The 16388-nt window shown below is 45.7% G+C and overlaps 1 protein-coding gene across 3 annotated transcripts in view; it reads right to left on the bottom strand.

The window, feature by feature from the left end:
• The window catches only part of CDKAL1 (CDK5 regulatory subunit associated protein 1 like 1), a 947145-nt gene that overhangs the window by 685382 nt on the left and 245375 nt on the right, over window positions 1-16388 (bottom strand). For all 3 annotated transcript variants that reach the window (XM_040353783.1, XM_040353784.1, XM_040353785.1), the window contains exon 8: window positions 1095-1215. In XM_040353783.1, the coding sequence (XP_040209717.1) occupies window positions 1095-1215 (121 nt within the window). The remainder of the gene's footprint in view (window positions 1-1094; window positions 1216-16388) is intronic.

Here is a 16388-nt window from a genome sequence, read left to right as displayed (position 1 = left end):
TTTATAAATTTTTTTACTAGTATTGGCGGCGATTTGCGATTTTTTTTACTGTCACCGTGACATTGCGGCGAACACATGGGACACTTTTGACACGTTTTTGGGACCATTCACATTTATACAGCGATTAATGCTATAAATATGCATTGATTACTGTGTAAATGTGACTGGCAGGGAAGGGGTTAACCACTAGGGGGCAAGGAAGGGGTTAATATGTGTCCTAAGATGTGTTATAACTGTATGGGGGAGGGGACTCAAGGGGAGACCGATGTGTGTTCCTCTGTACTGGGAACACACATTGGTATCCTCACCGCTGACAGGAGGTGGATCTGTGTGTTGACACACACAGATCCACACTCCTGCCGTGATTACCGACAATCGCGGGCACCCGGCGGCAAACGCGGCCGCCGGGCATTCGCGCCGGGTCACGAGCGTCGCCGCAGGCGCACGCCGCGCGCCCTAGATCGCCGGGAACGCAGGACGTCATATGACATCCACCCGGATCGAGAAGGGGTCCCTGCCGCCGTCATTTCACAATGAGGCGGTAGGGAAGTGGTTAAAAACTTGCCTATGCTAAGAAAGATGTCTTAAGAATCAACCATGGAAGAAACCCTTTTAAACTATATAGCTCCAACGTCATGCATTTCTGACGGTTTCAATGTCTACTGGGGTTTTTCTATAAAAAAAAGAAAACATTTTAACCCCACAATACAACCACAATGCATACTAATTCACTAGAGAGGTTATAGTGATCCTACATTTCACTAGTGGTCATATTATCACCCTAAAGAGAAGACTTGTGTCCATGTGTTTTGACTATGTACATTCTTTGGTCAAGAAAGCCAGTAATTGTAGATGTAAGAATCAAAATGTTGAATACAGAAAATAATGCATAAAACCAAAAAGTCAATCAGCAGAAATTAAATAGAGTAAATATTTTCAGCACTTGAAAGATACCCCTGAGAGTTCCACAGGTATTCATAAGATTTGAGTTCTTTAATAAGTTGAGCAGCAGAAAGCACCATGTCAGAAGAAATGGGAAATTGAATTCTTACGCAGCACTAAATATTTTATGAGCAAATTTGAAAGAAGCTTACCCTGTATTGATGGAAATGATTTCTATCAGTGGGTTCTTCCTAATCTTTGGCAAATCCAATCGAGCTCCCCCCAACCGTTTTCCATTATCCTTTTTCTGACCCAGCAGTCGCACTGAATGACCTTCAAAATACAAAAACACGAGTTACGCTACTTCAGCATAATTCATCCTGCACTGCAAGAAATATTAATGGTTGCATTTAAATATTTAAAGCAGACAATAACAAAAAAATAAATGTTTAAGGAGGCACTGTAATAATGGTAAAGAACACAAGGGATATATAGCCAGGAGTCATTTCTCGTATGTGCCCACCATTACACATCTGTCCTTAACCCTGCTCAATCACAGCGCTATCCCTAATCTTGCTTTACAGCCCGTTTCCTGCACTGCATTCAGAACATACTGTACTTGCAATCTGCAGTGGGTGTCCATGTTAAACGGCACCCCAAATGCAGGTCACAAATGCAGTGTGTTTGCCTGCAGCTGATCGCAAGGTACACTAACAGCCCTGTTGATTCACTACGTTTGGTGTTGTCTTGCACTCAAATGAATGGGCTAAAATTGCACTGCATCCGGATCACATGCGATTCGCACAGGAATGCAAAGCGTGTTCCTATGCAATTCATGGTGTGAACCAGCCCTTAGATCAGTGGTCTCAAAGTACCGGCCCGCGGGCCATTTGCGGCCCGCGGACCAGTTATAAATGGCCCGCAGGCAGGGTGGAAGTGAGGGGAGCAAAAGAAAAAAAAATTTTTTTTTTTTTTTTTAGCTGGCCCCATCTGGTGGTGAGCCGTTGGTATTACAAGTTATTACCACCAGATGTGAGCTGGCGCCATCTGGTGGTGGCCGTTGGTATTACAAGTTAAGCATTACAAGTTAAACAGCAATTCTAATGTCATTTTACACTATTTTCACTGCCATATTCTTCCCTCTAATTAGAACCCCCAAACATTATATATATTTTTTATCCTAACACCCTAGAAAATAAAATAGCGATCGTTGCAATACTTTCTGTTACGCCGTATTTGCGCAGTGGTCTTACAAGCGCACTTTTTTGGGAAAAATTACACTTTTAATTAAAAAATAAGACAACAGTAAAGTTATCCCCATTTTTTTTAATATTATGAAAGATAATGTTACGCCGAGTAAATTCATACCCAACATGTCACGCTTCAAAATTGTGTCCGCTTGTGGAATGCCGACAAACTTTTTTACCCTTTAAAATCTTCATAGGCGACGTTTAAAAAAATCTACAGGTTGCATATTTTAAGTTACAGAGGAGCTAGAATTATTGCTCTCACTCTACCAATCGCGGCGATACCTCACATGTGTGGTTTGAACACCGTTTACATATGCGGGCGCTGCTCACGTATGTGTTCGCTTCTGCGCGCAAGCTCGTCGGGACGGGGTGCGTTTTCTGGCTCCTAACTTTTTTAGCTGGCTCCTAGATTCCAAGCAAATTTGTCAAACCCTGACTTACACCAGTGCTGGTGGTAATAATGCGCTCGCTGACACCAGTGCTGGTGGTAATAATGCGCTCGCTGACACCAGGGCTGGGGGTTAATAATGTGTTCGCTGACACCAGTACTGTTGTTTTTGAAGTTTGAAAGTTTGCATGCGGCCCCCCATGGCATATGAAAACTTGTCTTGTGGCCCTCAGGTAATTAGAGTTTGAGACCCCTGCCTTAGATAATAAACTATTGTTTGCTGATATGAAAAATTGCAATGGCGGTGTTGGTGGGTATGCTGTAAACTGTTCAAAAGAAAAAAAGGAGAAAAACGTATAACAGCATTGTTTCTTACACACAGAACACATACTTAAAAACAACCTTTGGATATATGTAAAATAAGGATTGCGCTACCGTGGGTTTTTTATGTCTAATCCTGTGTAATGCACACAATAGATTAACACCAACAAGTGTTACCCTGTGTTCCACTACAAATTGACTACTAAGTGACAATCCACCAATAACTAGATATGTGTTCTGAAAAAAATACATGTGTATATAAAAAAATGCACATCAGTATGTTGTACGCGTGTTGGTATATCCAAAATCTTGCTTTTTAAATTTTCCAAGACAAGCTCTACCCCCTATCGGGAGCTCAAAAGATACAATTCTTAAAACCAACAAAAAATACAAAATAAAAAGAAACTACCTACATAGATCCTCTTCTCTTCACTAGAAAGAAAAAAGTCCTAATATAATAACCAAGTGCTCTTAATCAATATTCCTCCTGTGGGGTATTCAAATGCAACGTGATTTCACCACTTCCGTGATCTTCCCATCACTGTGCTAAATGGCCACTCACCAGACTCTATTCAGTAAAAGCCTTTGGTTCATTCCCAGGATAACCACTCCTATTTAGTATCACCAAAATTGTTAGGTATCTTGAATAGTTTTGGTACTGCGTCTCTTTCTCTATAATAACTCACAGAGAAGGGATGCCCAACAGTGTAGTAGGTAAAAAATGTATTTAGTTTAAAATACAGAACAAGTATTGCACTCACATTTTAGTGTGCCTATTTGCCGGCACCAAGTTTCTCCTGCCGTGTATCCAAACATGCAAGGGATAAATCACGCCTCGTCCGTCCCCCCCCCATCCTCTCTTGTGAACGGTATGGTGTCCTGTGGGTGTCAACAGCTTCTACGCGTTTCGCAAATTATAATGTGTCGTCAGGAAGCTTCCTGTAATACTTGTTCTGTATTTTAAACTAAATACATTTGTACCTACTATACTATGTTGGGCATCCCTTCTCCGAGTTATTATAGAGAAAGACGCAGTACCAAAACTATTCAAGATACCCAACAACTGTGGTGATACTAAATAGGAGTGGTTATTCTGGGAATGAACCAAAGGCTTTTACTGAATGGGGTCTGGTGAGTGGCCATTTAGCACGGGGATGGGAAGATCACGGAAGTGGTGAAATCACGTTGCATTTGAATACCCCACAGGAGGAATATTGATTAAGAGCACTTGGTTAATATATTGGAACTTTTTTCTTTTAGTGCAGAGAATCTATGTAGGAACCTCTCGACGCATACATTTATATATTTTTTTCGCACTCATTTCACGTATATATTTATTTATTCATCGTTTCACCATATTAATTGTGGTCTGTTGATACTACAACATACACTCGTTTGTTTCTTTGTATTGTTTTTTTTGTTGGTTTTAAAAGATTTGTAACTTTGAGCTCCCGATAGGGGGTAGGACATGTCTTGGAAAATTTAAAAAGCACGATTTTGGATATACCAACACGCGTACAACATACTGATGTGCGTTTTATATACACATATGTAGTTTTTTCAGAAGAACACATATCTAGTTATTGGTGGATTGTCACTTAGTAGTCTATTTGTAGTGGAACAACACAGGGTAACACTTGTTGGTGTTAATCTATTGTGTGCATTACACAGGATTAGACATACAAAACCCACGGTAGCGCAATCCTTATTTTACATTAATCAAGTTTTGGGTAAATCACCACTGAGTGAGTTACACATTTTTTTTGATTGCAGCAAACCACTTAACACAGAAAAACGCCAGTAACATCCGCACTATAACCTTTGGATATAACTTTTTATTGGGTGTGTGGGTTTTTTGTAAATTCAATTATATTACGATTTTTTGGGCTTACTGAGGTTTTCTGTCCCACATTTTACTCTTTTTTAAGCACATAGTTGTTGGTAGAGCCAACAAAAGATTTGTAGCAGATTATGAACACCACTGAAGCTGGGGAAGCCAGACTCTGGGGGGAAAAGATGACCCTATGATTAAGCTTTGATTGGCAGGGCAAAAACATGTCAGGGGGTGTGGATTTGGAAGAGACTCATGGGCCGAGGCCATTTTTAGGTCTACACCAGTTTGGCTGGACAGGAGTATGTTGCTTCTTTATTTTATAATGGTTAGTAGATTAGCCCTAATTTTATGACAACTCACAGGTTAAGTGAATAACATTTATTATCTCGTTAAAATGGCATCTGGAAGTTGGTGGAATATATTGGGCAGAAAGTAAATATGTTGTCACTGAAGTTGAAGTGTTGAAAGCAGAAAAAAAAGGGATTTTTTATACAGCTTACCTGTAAAATCCTTTTCTTGGAGTACATCACGGGACACAGAGCGGCATATTCATTACTATGTGGGTTATATGGAGTACCTTCAGGTGATGGACACTGGCAATCTCAAACAGGAAGTGCCCCTCCCTATATAACCCCCTCCCATAGGAGGAGTACCTCAGTTTTGTAGCAAGCAGTATGCCTCCCAAAATGGTCCCCATAAGAGGGGTGGGAGCTCTGTGTCCCGTGATGTACTCCAAGAAAAGGATTTTACAGGTAAGCTGTATTAAAAATCCCTTTTTCTTTCTCGTACATCACGGGACACAGAGCGGCATATTCATTACTATGTGGGATGTCCCAAAGCAATGCTTACAATGAGGGGAGGGAGAACATCTTCCTAAGACAAAAGGATTTAATTTAGAGATATACTTAAATCATAATAAATCCAACTTAGTTGAGAAAAAATAATTTTAAATTTTAAATTTAACTCAAAAGGGAGCCCCCGGAATCCGAGGGTCTCAAACTGCAGCCTGCAGCACTGCCTGCCCAAAGGCTGTATCAGTATTCCTTCTTACGTCCAACTGGTAGAATTTTGTAAACGTGTGGACAGAAGACCAGGTTGCCGCCTTGCAAACTTGAGCCATATAGATCTGGTGGTGTGCTGCCCAGGAGGCGCCCATGGCCCTAGTAGAATGAGCCTTTAATGATAACGGAGGAGGCAACCCTTTCAAGCCGTAGGCCTGAGAGATTAACTGTTTAATCCATCTCGAGATGGTGGATTTTGCAGCTGCCTGCCCCTTCTTGGGCCCATCCGGTAAAATGAACACCACATCTGTTTTCCGGATCTTCTCTGTAGCTTTAAGATAGGCCTTCATGGCCCTGACAATATCCAAGGTATGCAGCAACCCTTCCTTTCTGGAAGTAGGTTTAGGGAAGAAGGATGGTAATACCAAATCCTGGTTTAGATGAAAACTGGATATAACCTTCGGTAGGAAGGAAGGATGAGGGCGGAGAACGACCTTGTCCTTATGTAAAATAAGATATGGTTCCTTACAGGATAAGGCTGCCAGTTCCGATACTCTTCTGGCGGAAACTATGGCGACCAAAAATACTAACTTCCTTGTTAGTAAAACCAAAGGAATTTCAGCCAACGGCTCAAAAGGTTGTTTCTGTAAACTTGACAGAACAAGATTTAAATCCCACGGACAAAGCGGGGATTTAACTGGAGGATTAATACGTAAGACCCCTTGAAGGAAGGTCTTAAATAGCGAGTGGGTGGCCAGCGGCCGCTGAAACCACACTGACAAAGCTGAAATCTGTCCTTTGATTGTGCTTAATGCCAGTCCTTTATCCACTCCTAGCTGGAGAAAACTTAATACTCTATCGATGGTAAATTTGCGAGAAAGCCATCGCTTGGACTCACACCAGCCTACATAGGCCTTCCAGACCCTGTAATAAATCACCCTAGAGACCGGTTTCCTGGCTCTGATTAGGGTAGAGATTACTTTCTGAGACAGACCTCTACCCCTGAGAATCAGGGATTCAGCTTCCAGGCCGTCAAATTTAGATGCCGTAAGGCAGGGTGGAGGATCGGACCTTGCGATAGCAGGTCTGGCCGTAGAGGAAGAGTCCAAGGGTCTCCCACTACCATCTTCAGGATTAGTGAATACCATGCCCTTCTGGGCCATGCTGGAGCTACCAGGATGACTGGTATGTGCTCCACCCTGATCCTGCGCAGCAGGCGGGGTAGTAACTGGAGCGGGGGAAATGCATAAAGAAGTTTGAACTGATGCCAAGGGCAAACTAACGCATCGGTTACGCAGGCTCTGGGATCCCTTGTGCGGGACATGAACCTGTCTAGCTTCTTGTTTAGTCTTGATGCCATGATATCCACGTCCGGCACTCCCCACTTCTGGCAGAGTGTCTGAAAGACCTGTGGATGCAGAGACCACTCCCCCGGCAATAGAGTCTGGCGACTTAAGAAGTCCGCCTGTAGGTTGTCCACTCCGGGAATGAATATAGCCGATATGCAGGGCACATGGGCTTCTGCCCACAAGAAAATCAAGCTCACTTCCTTCTGAGCGGCTTGACTCTTGGTTCCCCCTTGGTGATTTATGTATGCCACCGCCGTGGCATTGTCCGATTGTATTCTCACCGGGAACCCCTGCAGTTTGGACGTCCAAGCCCTGAGGGCTAGTCGGGCAGCTCTGAGCTCCAAGATATTGATGGGCAACTGCTTCTCTGCCCAAGCGCCCTGGCGAGTGCAACCATCCAAAATTGCTCCCCAGCCGATCAGGCTGGCGTCTGTGGTTACTATCTTCCAGGTCACAGGACTGAACGTCTTTCCCTTCAGGAGATTCTGAGGGTTTAACCACCAAGATAGACTTTGCCGGACTCTTGGTGAGAGTGGCAAAGGAATCTCCAAGGCCTGAGGCCTCTTGCTCCATGCTGACAGGATGGCTGCCTGCAGGATGCGAGTGTGGCTCTGAGCATACGGTACCGCCTCGAAGGTGGCCACCATCTTGCCTAGTAGCCGCATACATAGGCGAACAGTTGGCTTTCTCTTGCTCAGAACTATTTGTATTAGCTCTTTGATGGCCTTGACCTTTAATAGGGGTAGGAACACCCTCTGTTGTTCTGTATCCAATCTCATGCCGAGATATTCCAGCTGCCTTGTGGGCCGAAATGCCGATTTGTCTCGATTTAGGACCCAGCCGAACCTCTCGAGGTACTGAACCGTGAGGGCGACTGCTCGATCCAGGCCAGGAAACGAGTGGTCTACGACCAAGAGGTCGTCCAGGTAAGCTAGGACCGTGACCCCTTGGGTCCTTAGATTGGCTAGGATTGGGGCTAGGACCTTCGTGAATACCCGGGGGGCCGTAGCCAACCCGAAGGGGAGCGCCACAAATTGGAAATGACGCTGAGCCACGAGAAGCGTAGAAATACCTGATGTGGCTGAAAAATTGGCACATGAAGGCAAGCAACCTTTATGTCTATGGACGCCAAGAAGTCGTCCTTCTGGAGCACGGCGACAGCTGACCGAATAGTTTCCATCCGGAATGAGCGGACCTTTAGGTACGCATTTACTCCCTTTAAGTCCAAAATTGGCCTGACATCGCCGTTGGGCTTTGGGATGATAAACAGGTTGGAGTAGAACCCCAAGCCCTGTTCCTGGACTGGTACTTCTACTATCACCTTCTGGCACAGCAGATGATTCAATGCCGCCATCAACGCGGCTCCCTTCACCGGGTCGCCTGGTACTCTTGACTCCTGGTAATGAGGAGGAGGGAATTCTGAAAATTCTAGTTTGTAGCCCGTGGCCACGGAAGACCGTACCCAGCAGTCGGGAATGCTGGCCTCCCAAACTTCTGCAAAGAGACGTAGCCTTCCCCCCACCATCGTGGGTGGGGGCGCCCCTTCATAAGGCCGACTTGGGGGCTGGCTTCGCAGGCTTGCGGTACCACTGCTTCTTGCCCCCAGTGGCTTGGCCTTGTGGCTTATTGTTAAAGCCTGATCTTGCAGGAGGCCGTCGACACTGTCTGGTATTAGAGGGCCCCTGTCCCGGGGAGGGCTGGCGCTTAAACGCGGGCCCTCGGGCTTTCTTCTTGACTGGCAAGAGAGTGCTTTTGCCGCTTGATATAGTCTGAATATATCTATCCAGATCTTCTCCGAAGAGTCGTCCTCCATGGAAGGGAAACCCTACCAGGAGCTTTATGCATGGGGGCTCAGCCTCCCAACTCTTCAAGCATAAGAGCCTTCTCATATGGATTAGAAATAAGGATAAACGTGATGCCTGCTGGATGGAGTCCTTGATAGCATCCACCGTAAAGCGTATAGCCCTCGGTATATCCGAAAATTCCTCTGCCTGCTGGGCAGGGATAAGTTTAAGCATTTGCTTAGTCTTATCTGATAATGCTTGGGTAATTCCAATAGCAGCCACAGCGGGCTGAACTATCGCCCCTGCTGAAGTAAAGGAGGCTTTCAGTAATGTTTCCAAGCGTTTATCAACCGGATCCTTAAACACCTGTACGTTTTCCACCGGACAAGTTAAAGATTTGTTCACATAGGAGATGGCTGCGTCCACCGCCGGGGGCGCCCATCTTTTGGAGAATTTCTCCTCCATAGGATATAAAACAGAGAATTTTTTAGGTGGTAAAAAGACTATCTGGTTTAATCCAATCCTGAAACATGACCTCCTCGAGTAGAGGATGGATCGGGAAAACTGCGTTGCTTTGAGGCGTTCTTAAAGAGCCTAAAGCAGAAACCGCCGATACTTGAGGTTCTAGTATGGGTAACTTAAATGCCTCATGGACCATGTCAGTTAAGGCCTGAACCCACAAACTTTCCCCTTGGGAGGCTGAACCAGACCCCTCAGTATCCAGATCCTCGATCTCTGAACCACCCTGGTCCAAAGCGTCAAGTCTATCCAATTCCCCTAGGGAAAGGATTTCTGTGTCTGAGGGTTCTTGCTCGGGTGACGGAGACCTAGTCCGCTTTCTACCCGATATAGCTTTAGCTATCCTTTTTGCCATTCTTTTCTCTAGTTCACCTAAAGAAACAGCAAGAACTCTCTCAGTGACAAAGCCGGGGTTGGACTGACCTGGATCAGCCCCAGCACCAGATCCCCCAGGTCCCATCAAGGCGTGCCCTGATATGTCCTGTGGGGAGAGCAGCGGCATAGCCGTGTCCGAGCCCTCGGATTTTGCGGGGGAATCCCCACCCCTTGTACCCTCTGACCCAGAAGGCATGGTACAATACCGAGGTACACCTGCTATCACCCAGCCACAGACGTAGCTAAGGGGATCTGTCGGTTTGGGAGCGATAGAGACTAACGCCCAAACTGAGAAGGGAGATCAGTAGTTCCTTCCCTTCTTTTTTTTTTTTTTTTTCTTTTTTGAAGAGGAAAAGAAACCACTCTGTCTCCCACTAAGTATTGCCAATAGCCATCTGCTGAAAAAAGGAAAAGAAAACCTATCTGTAGGTTTGACAGTCCTTAGAAAAAACTGCAATTCTTCCTTTCGCCACCGGGTGTCCTCGGCGTGCTCCGCTCTGTGTCCTCCTCTCCTCTAGCTCAGGATGACACTGAGCTCTTGGTAGCTAATGGAAGGACCTCCCCTTCCTTTATTTGTGATTCGCCGCCCACCGGGACGCGCCCCCACCACGGAAACGGCGCGAAAATCGTTTATATCTCGGGCACGCGCGCGCCCGTCGGCGGGGGCCATCACACATGGAGGAGGACGGAGCAGCGCAGGCACCCAGGCAGGTAAGCCCTTTAGGTAGGTCACAGACCTCCTTTTAGCATGGGAAAAGACTCCCCTCTTACAGAGATCCCACACCTAGCGCCAGCAGCCCAGCTAAACAACACTTACCAGGGAGGTCACATATTACTGGGGAAAAAAGATTGAATCATCCTGTCTCTATCATAGACATAGTGATTCCTTGCCAATGCAGAGCATACCCAGGCCTGTCCCCCTGTGCACCCCCTGTAGGGAACCTGCTAAGAACCAAGTTCCGCAAGCTCCCCCAATACTTACCTGCTCCATGCCGCAGGACTTTTACACAGCAAGAGGTCCAATCTTCCCCCATCTCCGTGGGTGGCGTCTAGAACTTCAGGCCCTGGGTTCCTATGAAGGAGCCACTGTCCTGGGCCCATATAGCACCCTGGCAACAGAAACATTAGGCCCCCAAAGGTTTCTAAGTTCTGGGCCCAGCTCTCTGAACAGAAAGCATTATGGGCTACACCCCAATGGTTTGGGGTCCTGTTGCTGACCACTTTAGCACTGAGGCCTTTGGACAGAACCGGTTAGCCCACCTTAATCCCAAGGATGTGGAGGTAAGCTAAACCATGACCAACACCTAAGACACTGGCGAAAAAACTGAGGTACTCCTCCTATGGGAGGGGGTTATATAGGGAGGGGCACTTCCTGTTTGAGATTGCCAGTGTCCATCACCTGAAGGTACTCCATATAACCCACATAGTAATGAATATGCCGCTCTGTGTCCCGTGATGTACGAGAAAGAAAAATGGGCTCACAGTTTAGTGTATGGGGATGTATAGCAGTAGACTAGTCACAGAGAGCCCATGCTGACCTGTGTATATAGCCAAAAGGTGCCTAAAATGGGCACGTGAACATCAAAACTGGACCATAGAGCAATGGAAAAAGGTGGCTGGGTGTGATGAATCATGTTTTCCTTTATATCATGTTGATGGCCAGATGCCTGTGCTTGGCTTACCTGGGGAAGAGATGGCACCAGGATGCAGTATGGGAAGAAAGCAAGCCAGTGAAAGCAGTGTGAAGCTTTAAGCCAGTGATGGCGAACCCTGGCACCCCAGATGTTTTGGAACTACATTTTCCCTATGCTGCAGCGTGCATAAGCATCATGGGAAATGTAGTTCCAAAACATCTAGTGTGCCAAAGTTTGCCATCACTGCTTTAGGCAGTTCTGCTGAAAAACCTTGGATCCTGCCATTCATTTAGATGTTACTTGACAGATACCACCTACCTAAACATTGTTGCTGGTCAAGTACAACCCTCATGGAAACAGTATTCCCTGATGGCAGTGGCCTCTCAGTAGAATAATGCGCCCTGCCACACTGCATAAATGGTTCAAGAACGGTTTAAGGAACACAATAAGTCTGAGGTTTAACCACTTGAGGACCGCCGGACGATATACGTCGCAATATGGCACAAGGGCGTACATGCAAGTCCCGCTCGCGACCCAGTCCTCTTTTCAGTGACCGTCCCCGCGGCAACAGCGGACCCGATCGCTGCCAGTGTCCCGCAGTCGGGTCACAGAGAGGAAGAACGGGGAGAGGCAAGTGTAAACAAATCTCTCCCCATGCTTCCTAGTGTGGCTGTTACTGATCATCTGTCCCTGTGTTAGGGAACGACGATCAGTGACATCACATGCACAGCCACGCCCCCCCCCCCACAGTAAGAACACTCCCTTAGGGCACACTTAACCCCTACAGAACCCCCTCCTGGTTAACCCCTTCACTGCCAGTGTAATTTTTACAGTAACCAGTGCATTTTTATAGCACTGTTCGCTGTAAGAATGACAATGGTCCCAAAATAGTGTCAAAAGTGTCTGATATAAATAAAATAAATAAAAACCGCAGAGGTGATCAAATACCACCAAAAGAAAGCTCTATTTGTGGGAAAAAAAAGAATGCCAATTTTGTTTGGGAGCCATGTCGCACGACTGCGCAATTGTCAGTTAAAGCTGCGCAGTGCCGAATCGCAAAAAGGGGCCAGGTCCTTTACCTGCATAATGGTTCGGGTCTTAAGGTGGTTAACATTGCCTCCAGATCTCAACCCAAACAAGCAAGGGATAGGATGGGATAGGATGTGATGGAAAAACATACCAAAACAATCTGCTACTGACAGCTTGGTGCTCTATACCACAGTATTTGTTCAGAGGTCTAGTGGCATCCATGTCTCAATGAGTCCAGGTTGTTTAGGCGGCAAAAGGGGGACCTGCTCAATATTATACGGGTTGTAATTATGGCTGGGGTATGTATGTGGGTAGATTATATATAATATAAAATATACACATACAGTACCTCACAAAAGTGAGTACACTCCTCACATTTTTTTTTTATATTTTATTATATCTTTTCATGTGACAATGAATAAATAAAACTTTCCTACATTGTAAAGTACTGAGTGTACAGCTTGTATAGCAGTGTATATTAGCTGTCCCCTCAAAATAATTTGACACACAAGGTCTAAACCGTTGGCAACAAAGGTGAGTACACCCCTAACTGAAAATGTCCAAATCGGGCCCAATTAGCCATTCCCATAGCCAGGTGTATTAAATTTGGTGTCATTGCTCTCATACTGGTCATTGGAAGTTCAACATGACACCTCATGGCAAAGAACTGAGGATCTGGAAAAAAAATGGTTGCACTATATAAAGATAGCCTAGGCTATGAGAAGATTGCCTAGACCCTGAAACTGAGCTGCAGCACAGTGGCCAAGACTATACAGCAGTTTACCAGGACAGGTTTCAATCAGAACAGGCCTCGCCATGGTCGACCAAAGAAGTTGAGTGCATGTGCTCAGCATCATATCCAGAGGTTGTCTTTTGGAAATAGATGAATGAGTACTGCCAGCATTGCTGCAGAGGTTGAAGGGGTGGGGGTAAGACTGTCAGTGCTCAAACCATATGCTGGACACTGCATCAAATTGGTCTGCATGGCTGTCATCCCAGAAGGAAGCCTCTTTTAAAGATAACAAGACAGACCACAAACAGTTTGCTGAAGACAAGCAGATTAAGGACATGGAATACTGGAAACAAGTCTGTGGTCTGATGAGATTAAGATAAACATATTTGGTTCAGATGGTGTCAAGCGTGTGTGGCAAAACCAGGTGAAGAGTACAAAGTGTGTCTTGCCTACAGTCAAACATGGTGGTGGGAGTGTCATGGTCTGGGGCTGCATGAGAGAAGCCGACACTGGGGAGCTACAGTTCATTGAGGGAACCATAAATGCCAACATGTACTGAGACATACTAAAGCAGAGCATGATCCCCCCCTCCCTTCGGAGACTGGGCCGCAGGGCAGTACTCCAACATAACGACCCCAAACACACCTCCAAGGTGACCACTGCTTTGCTAAAGTAGCTGAGGGTAAAAGGTGATTGACTGGCCAAGCATGTCTCCAGACCTAAACCCTATTGAGCATCTGTGGAGCATCCTCAAATGGAAAGTGGAGAGGCACAGGTCTCCAACATCCACCAGCTCTGTGATGTCATCATGGAGAAGAGGACTCCAGTGGCAACCTGTGAAGCTCTGGTGAACTTCATGTCCAAGAGGATTAAGGTAGTGCTGGAAAATAATGGTGGCCACACAAAAATATTGACACTTTGGGCCCAATTTGGACATTTTCACTGTACTCACTTTTGTTGCCAGCGATTTAGACATTAATTGCTGTGTGGTATTTTGAGGGGACAGCAAATATGTTATACAAGCTGTACACTCACTACTTTACATCGTAGCAAAGTGCCATTTCTTAAGTGTTGTCACATGAAAAGGTCCAACAAAATATTTACAAAAATTTGAGGAGTGAACTCACTTTTGTGAGATAATGTATATACACACATACACACACACATATATATATATATATATATATATATATACACACACACACACACACACACACACACACACACACTTGACAAAAGCATTGGGACGCCTGCCTGTACATGCACATGAACTTTAATGGATCCCAGGCTTAGGCCGTAGGGTTTAATATAGAGTTTGCCCACCCTTTGCAACTACAACAGCTTCAACTCTTACGGGATGGCTGTCCACAAGGTTTAGGAGTGTGTCACTGGGAATGTTTGAACATTCTTCCAGAAACGCATTTGTGAGGTCAGGAACTGATATGGACAAGGCGGCCTGGCTCACAGTCTCACCTCCAATTCATCCCAAAGGTGTTCTATCACGTTAAGGTCATGAATCTGTGCAGGTCAGTCAAGTTCTTCCACCTCAAACTCGCTCATCCATGTCTTTATGGACCTTGTTAGTGAACTGGTGCACAGTCATCTTGGAACAGAAAGGGGCCTTCCCAAACTGTTCCCACAAAGCTGAGAGCATGGAATTGTCCAAAATTTCTTGTTATGCTGACACTCTTCAAAGTCCTTTTTTTAGATGAAAGTACATTTTGCATTTCATTTGGAAATCAAGGTCCCAGAATCTGAAGGAAGAGTGGTGAGACACAGGGCCAGATTCTCAGTCTGCGGCGTAATTTTTATGCGGGCGTAATGTATCCGCTTTACGTCCTGCCTCCGCAACTTAGACGGGCAAGTGCTATATTCTCAAAGCACTTGCTCCGAAGTTGCGGCGTAGTGTAAATCGGCCAGCGTAAGCCCGCCTAATTCAAATTTGGATCAGGGGGGCGTGTTTTATGTAAATCTACTGTGGCCCGACGTGATAGACGTTTTTCCCGAACGGCGCATGCGCCGTCCGTGGAATTTCCCAGTGTGCATTGCTCCAAGGCCCTCGACTTTGGAACACTTTGCCAACCTCCATTCGGTTGGAGGAGAATCACTTGGCCTTTAGGAGAAAGATCAAAACCTACCTCTTCTGAAACTCAAGGGAGAAGTGGTCAAAAAAGCGCCCAGAGGCGATTCAGTTCGCATGTGTAGCTCTATATAAGTTTTTCACTCACTCAAGTTACGACGTGAACGTAAATGACGCCCAGCCCCATTCACGGACGACTTGCGCAAACGACGCAACTTTTTCAAATTTCGACGCGGGAACGACGGCCATACTTAACATTGCTACGCCGCACTTATGCCTCATGTAGCAGGGGCAACATTACGCCGGGAAAAGCCCAACGTAAACGGCGTATCTTTACTGCGTCGGCCGCTCGTACGTTCGGGAATTCGCGTATCTAGCCAATTTGCATACTCGACGCGGAACTCGACAAAAGCGCCACCTAGCGGTCAGCAAAAATATGCAGTTAAGATCCGACGGCGTAAGAGACTTACGCCTGTCGGATCTAATGGATATCTATGCGTAACTAATTCTAAGAATCAGGCGCATAGATACGACGGCTCGGATTAGGACTTACGACGGCGTACATGGCGCTGCACCGTCGCAAGTGCTTTCAGAATCTGGCCCACAGAATCCAAGTTGCACGAGGTCCTGTGTGATGTTTCCACAGTCCGTTATGATTTGGGGGGCCATGTCATCTGCTGGTGTTGGACCACTGTGTTTTATCAAGTCCAAAGTCAAGGCAGCCCTCTACCAGGAAATTCTAGAGCACTTTGTGCTTCCCTCTGCTGATCAGCTTTATGGAGATGTCGATTTAATTTTCCAGCAGGACTTGGCACCTGCCCACACTGCCAAAAGTACCAATACCTGGTTAAATGATCATGGTATCACTGTGCTTGATTGGCCAGCAAACTCGCCTGACCAAAACTCCATACATTATCTGTGGAGTATTGTCAAGAGGAAGATGAAACACGAAACCTTACTTACAATGCAGAAGAGCTTAAGGCTGATATCAAAGCAACCTCGGCTTCCATAACACCTAAGCAGTGCCGCAGGCTGATTGCCTCCATACCATGCCGCATTGATGCAGCATTCATGCAAAAGGAGCCCCGACCAAGTATTGAGTGCATACTATACTGTACATGGACATACTTTTCAGTAAGCCTACGTTTCTGTATTAAACATTTTTTTTTTTTTAATTGGTCGTATGTAATATTCTAATTTTCTGAGATA

The sequence above is a fragment of the Rana temporaria genome, chromosome 5 (genome assembly GCF_905171775.1).
Source record: "Rana temporaria chromosome 5, aRanTem1.1, whole genome shotgun sequence".
Taxonomy (NCBI): domain Eukaryota; kingdom Metazoa; phylum Chordata; class Amphibia; order Anura; family Ranidae; genus Rana; species Rana temporaria.
The sequence above is the reverse complement of the archived record's forward strand: the minus strand, read 5'-3'. Positions and strand labels throughout refer to the sequence as shown.